The sequence below is a fragment of the Bos taurus genome, chromosome 7 (genome assembly GCF_002263795.3).
Source record: "Bos taurus isolate L1 Dominette 01449 registration number 42190680 breed Hereford chromosome 7, ARS-UCD2.0, whole genome shotgun sequence".
NCBI classification, from domain to species: domain Eukaryota; kingdom Metazoa; phylum Chordata; class Mammalia; order Artiodactyla; family Bovidae; genus Bos; species Bos taurus.
This window is the reverse complement of record NC_037334.1, coordinates 47,324,179-47,330,660: the sequence shown is the minus strand read 5'-3', so window position 1 is coordinate 47,330,660 and position 6,482 is coordinate 47,324,179. Positions and strand designations below refer to the sequence as shown.

General features: G+C 44.7%; 1 protein-coding gene across 1 annotated transcript; it reads left to right on the top strand.

Annotated features, from left to right (window-relative positions):
- The first annotated feature begins 1,814 nt into the window (after positions 1 to 1,814).
- Positions 1,815 to 5,185, top strand: IL9 (interleukin 9). The gene is made up of 5 exons (XM_015472222.3): positions 1,815 to 2,367; positions 2,483 to 2,518; positions 2,603 to 2,635; positions 3,627 to 3,758; positions 4,981 to 5,185. Exons 1-5 carry the CDS (start codon positions 2,254 to 2,256, stop codon positions 5,089 to 5,091), a joined length of 426 nt encoding a protein of 141 aa, XP_015327708.1. The 5' UTR covers positions 1,815 to 2,253; the 3' UTR covers positions 5,092 to 5,185.
- Positions 5,186 to 6,482: the final 1,297 nt, after the last annotated feature.

The window sequence follows — 6,482 nt, the reverse complement described above, 5'->3', positions numbered from 1 at the left end:
TGGGATTCTCCAGGCAAGAACACTGGATTGGGTTGCCATTTCCTTCTCCAATGCATGAAAGTGAAAAGTGAAAGGGAAGACACTCAGTCGTGTCCGACTCTTCGCTACCCCATGGGCTGCAGCCTAGCAGGCTCCTCCGTACATGGGATTTGCCAGGCAAGAGTACTGGAGTGGGGTGCCATTTCCTTCTCCATACATAGGCTAGGGGGCTAGGGGGCCTTTGAACCTTCTTCTTCATGCCTGCAGAGCATAGGCTTGGAAGTCAGAGAGGTGGGGGGATTTGAGGAATTAAGCAGAAAGCCAATTTCTTTTTATATTTTTTGCCACTAAGATACTCCTTTTCTCTAGTGCAGCCACACACCAATGATCCGTCATCACCCCTAAGAAACAACGTGCACTGAGAAAAGCAAAACGTCACACGCTCTTACAGCAGGAGGAAGAGTGGTGAGAAACGTATGGACTTGTGCCCGTTGGCCACTATGGCACAAATGCCCAGCAAAGTGCCTTTTCAGTCTCTGTTGTGTAGAAGATGCATTTTCTTAAGTGCACACACCTCCAAATATGTACCCTGGAAACTAGATCTAAAAACCTTATAAAATCTCAGTTTATGTTCACCTTCCTTACTATTTCGAAAACTTTTCATATTAGTGATTTGACCCCAAAACATTTCGTAATGGCTCATTGTTCCCCAGGCACTTTCCTAGTACTGAGGATACAGGGGTGAGCTAGATCCCCAAGCGGCACATATCCTGATGGAAAAGGCGGACAGACACACACACACACGCACACACAGGGCAGCAGGAGAGTCAAAATATGAAGGTCTGGACCTGGAACTCAGACTTCTGGGTTTAAAGACAAAATTTGTTGCTTTCTGGCTGTGTACTTTTGGGCAAATTTGGTTTTGGGCAAATTGCCTCTCTGTGCCTAGTTTTCCCATCTATAAAATAAAATAATGAGGATAATTATACTACGTACTTCTTAAGGATACAGTTAAGACTGCTTTTTGGCTCATAGCGATAAGAACAGCTTTGCCAAAAAATCAAGAAGGTAAGCTGCACTCAGTGTTGTAAAAGATTTAAAAAGGAGATGACAAATTAGCACGAACTTCATTTGATGGTTGTATGCATTACATGGCTTAATTTCCATAAAGTGCTTAGAATTGTGGCTAGTATGTACTACTGCTGCTGCTAAGTCACTTCAGTCGTGTTCGACTCTGTGTGACCCCATAGACGGCAGCCCACCAGGCTCCCCGGTCCCTGGGATTCTCCAGGCAAGAACACTGGAGTGGGTTGCCATTTCCTTCTCCAATGCATGAAAATGAAAAGTGAAAGTGAAGTCACTCAGTCGTGTCTGACCCTCAGTGACCCCATGGACTGAAGCCTTCCAGGCTCCTCCGTCCATGGGATTTTCCAGGCATGAGTACTGGAGTGGGGTGCCATTGCCTTCTCTGAGTATGTACTAAGTACTCAATAAATGTTAACTATTATCTTATTTTGAGCACAGAGTTTTTAACTGGATGTTGCACAGTGCTATGGAAGTTCCTTAAAGATGCCAAGGAATCCTCCGGGCCAGTTTTAACAGGCGTTGCTGCTGCATTCCTATGCCTTAGTTGAAGATTTCTTCCTTCAGTCACTTGTTCAAAGATGCATTTCATTTGTGTGAGGTAGAGAATCTGGCCCCAAGCATGGACGACAAGGTTAAGATTGGGGAGCAGAATATAGTTAGACTGAAGTAGCAATGATGCAATGATGTGACTGAGCTTGCAAAACCCTGATGACATGGCAACTCTCCTGTGCTATTTCTCATCTTCCCCACCCCCCCTCCCTTCGTTAGAATACTGATGACTGGCTCTTATATCAGCATTTCCAATAAAGGAAAAAGGGGGAAATACAGACCTGGGCTTCATGGAAAGTATTTTCACTCTCACAACCAGAACCTTAAAAAAAATTATCGTTTTAAGATCTTTAGCTTTTCCTACAGCATCGTGGTACCAAACTTTTTGAAAAGCATCATTTCTGAGGAATGATACTTCCTGGGACAAGGTAGCATAGTCTTCGCCAAGTGACTCAGTTTGAGATATATGTATACATACACATTTTTTTTTTCAATGTCAAGTGACCCAAACTTACAGAGAAAAAGTGGGCATTGGTATCAGTTTGATGTCAGGGTTTTCCCATGTTTGTGGCTTTAAATACAACGTGATCTGAAGGCATTTGAAGTCATTTGAGGACTAAGCTCCAGCTCTGTGTCAAGATGCTCCTGGCTGTGGTCCTTGCCTCTGCCCTGTTCCTCTGCTCTTCAGCCAGCCAGGGGTGTTTCACCTTGACAGGGATCAGGAATGCTGTGTACCTCATCGACAACCTGCAGGTAAGATGCAGAGGCGAGGCGCCAGTGGGAAAGGCAGCGATTGAAAATTTAAGTGAAATATACGAGGATGAAAAACACACCACTCTTCACGAGTTCTTATTTCTCTACTTTCTAGAAAGACACGTCTTCAAAATGCAGCTGCAGCACCAATGTAAGTAGATGCTCTTAAGAACTTTTCAGACTGATTTTAATATTCACATCTGGGATCTTCACATCTGAAATTTCTCTTTTGCAGGCGACTGATTGTTTGTGTCTGCCCATTTCCTCTGTAAGTATAGTAAAAGTGAATTATCTTGATCTTGTTTTTTCTTAAGCTTTTAAGTCAAAATTGTTCTATTTGATGTATTTTAAGTAAGAAAGTGTGACTTCATTACAATCATTACAGATTAGTAACAATTTTGAAAACCTTTCAAAATCTTGAAATTCTATACTGTATACATTTCTTTGCGTTTAGTCTCCTTGAGAAGTCTGAACACTTTTCAATAAAAAGAATCTTGAATGTGTTTTGAGATTAGTGGCCATGTACACAAACTGGGACTGAGAATGGAATAAATGATGTAGCTCATAGCACATTATTTTCTAATGCATTTGCTGGTAACTCCAGGGTTGCAAAACAATGTAGATAAGACGACAGCCCTTTGTCCTTCCTCTGGCCTCAGCTATCCATATGCTCTGTCCTCTCCCTCTGTCTGTCCCTCCCTGCTTCTCTCCTTCCCTCCCTGTCCTTCCCTTTAGCTGATTTATAGTGGCTATTGCAAGGTTTGACGGCTGCCCTCCGGAAGGATAGGGCATCTGAGATTGCGGGTGGAGGGGAAGTAAAAGGGGTTTCCGGGGAGGAAACCTTCTGGGGAGGAGCCACACATTCATGGCCTAGCCCATCCCCTGGGTTTGTAATCCACAGTTTTAGCTACTGCGGAAACAATGGTGGTGGTGGTTTCGTTGCTATGTCGTGTCCAACACTTGTGATCCTGTGGATGCAAGGCTCCCTTGTCCACGGGATTCTCCAGGCAAGAATACTGGAGTGGGTTGCCATTTCCCTGTCCAGGGGATCTTCCCAACCCAGGGATTGAACTCGCATCTCTTGGATTGGCAGGAGGATTCTTTACCACTGAACCACCTGGGAAGCCCAAGATTACATTGGTTTAATTACATAGATTACATTGGTTAAATTAAAATCACCTCTAAAAGCATTCTCTCTGTGATTCCTACTCCAAGCTGCCTCTGGGTGTTTCTTTTCCTAACTCCCTGTTATTTACCAGGGCGACTGCTCCACAGCATGCTTCCAAGAGGGTTTGTCACAGATGAGCAGCTCCACAGTGAGCACGAGATTCCACCTGATTGTCAACCAGCTGAAGAAAATAGTCGTGACCCTCAAGAGCAACAAGTGCGGAGTAAGTGTGTTTTCATCTGTGATGTGCTCTGGTTAGTTATTCCTGTGAGAATGTCAGTGCCAACTCCACCTGAATGGGAAAGGCTGATAAGGTTGGAACTGGTAGTTCAGAGTTGATTAGAGACATCTAAGAAACTTATTCAGAACAAGAGAATTAATGCGAGCTCTGCCTGGATGCCACGGAATCCCAGAGTCAGACACGGCTGAGCAACTGAACTGAACGAAACTGCCCAGATGGCCCATCGTTCCATCTCATTTTAAAAAACACTCACCTCTCTGTTGGCTTTTACTTCTCTCCATCTCTTGAATAATGAAAGAATCTAGCCACATTGTAATTAGAAGCTAAATCTTGAGAATCAGGGCTATAGCCCATACCATTCTAAATTATCCTTGAGATTCAGTTAGCTGAGTAGACGATGTGACCTGTGAGTTACAGGTTTTCTTTCCACTGAACTGGGAGGTGTTTAAAGGCAGACACATCCATATCCAGGTGGAAGCTTGTCACGTGCCCTGAATGCCTGTGTATATATATACCCTAGACCCTGGAGGAAAGGGCAGCGGGTAAACTATTGCATTACTATTGCTACAAGGGCCCTTCCTCACTCAGTTACTGGATTGCAGAAGCTTCTGCCATCAACAGCATGCAGTTCTAAGTGCTTCATTTATACTGTTTCAGTGAATACCTACCTTAATGACAACTGTCAGACTTATACCCTATGCTGTGAAGGAGGAAACTGACGCTCAGTGAGGTTAACTGATTTGCCCAAGGCTACATGTTTAACAAATGGCAGTGTTGAGATTTGAACTCTGGTCTATGAAACAGCCAAATCCTGTTCTTAGTCATTGTGCTATAAAACAACCTTGGAAGGACAACCAAACAGGAAATAACAAAATTTTAAGCCTCAAAGTATCTCAAGAAGACATCCTCCAATAAGATTTAGGACCCCTTGATAAGGGTGTGTGTGTGTGTGTGTGTGTGTGTGTGGCAAGCAGGCACCTGAAATCCTACCACAAAGTCAAGCACCTATGCTACCTACACAAAATGTTAGCCCTGGAGCCTCATTCATTTGCTCCTTACCTCAAGCCCCCTTACTGCCTGCACACCCTCCATTCCCAATGACCACCCTCTCCTGCTCACCAGGTTCTAGGCAGGGCAGTTTCTGGGGTTGCTGGGCTCCAGACTGTTTTAGTCACTCTGCCTTTGTCAACTTTTATCCCCACAGTCTTTTGCCTGTGAACAGCCATGCAACCGAACCACAACAGGCAATACGCTGACATTTCTGAAGGCTCTGCTGGAAAGTTTCCAGAATGACAGAATGAGAGGCAAAGCATGAAGCTGAAATGTTATTTATTCTATTTATTGAATTTAGAAAGCCTCCTCTTTAAGTTGTTGTAATTTAAAAAATCAAATAAGCCATGTTAAATCAAAATCAGCTGTAATAATTTGTTTAAAATTTTATGTCTTTATTTTGGAATAAATAGATATGGGAAAAAAGCTCAATCTGGTCTGCAGGTGCTTATTTGTTCCTTGATGCTCAGAACAAAGAAAGCTACTGCTGTTACTGCTAAGTCTCTTCAGTCGTGTCTGACTCTGTGCGACCCCAGAGACAGCAGCCCACCAGGCTTCCCCGTCCCTGGGACTCTCCAGGCAAGAACACTGGAGTGGGTTGCCATTTCCTTCTCCAATGCATGAGAGTGAAAAGTGAAAGGGAAGTCGCTCAGTCGTGTCCGACTCTTAGCGACCCCAGGGACTGCAGCCTACCAGGCTCCTCCATCCATGGGATTTTCCAGGCAAGAGTACTGGAGTGGGATGCCATTGCCTTCTCTGAAAGAAAGGTACAAGCTCTGTCAATGAGCTGATGGGTCAAGTGAAAGTGAAAAGTGTTGATCGCTCAGTTGTGTCTAACTCTTTGTGACCCCATGGACTGTAGCCCACCAGGCTCCTCTGTCCATGGAACTCTTCAGGCAAGAATACTGGAGTGGGTAGCCATTCCCTTCTCCAAGGGATCTTCCTGACTCAGGGGTTGAACCCAGGTCTCCTGCATTGCAGGCAAATTCTTTACTGTCTGAGCCACCAGGGAAGCCCCTGATGGATCAAATACTCCTGTAATAATTGTAAGGCTTATTCCCTGAACAAAAACTTGAAGCCTCATGAACCGTGTCTGGGATTGTTAGGAAGCGTACATGGGAGTGGGCAGACAGTCTGAGGGTGTTGTAGGGGAGGCCAAAGGCAGACCTGAGGTACCCTATCTATGGGTTCTGTTGGAGGGATGTTCAGGGCACTGCCAAGGCATTTGGGGTCCTGAAAAGCCAACTATGTATCTGAAATGGGAGAAGGCAGCACTTTGGTCAGGCCAGGAGATGAAGGACACACAAGAATGTGGGCATGTGTGTTTGTAAGAGAGGAAAGCCCTTGACCATTCTGAAGAAGCAGATGATCTGGGTCAGAGCAGAAAGTTGATAAACCCTGGGATCAATACAGTCATCCACTCCCTTGAAGGACCCTCAGTTAGCGCCCACTTCTGCCAGATGCAGTGCCAAGCTGGGGTGCAGAGCTTCAGGGGGTATACCAAAGGAATTTCTGAACTAGGTTGTCTGGCTGCCATGATATGACTGTAGCTATCTGTTAATTTTATGTGTCAGCTTGACCAGGCCTGGCATGCCCAGATATTTGACTAAACACTATTCTGAGTTTATGAGGGTGTTTCTGGATGAGGTAAGCACC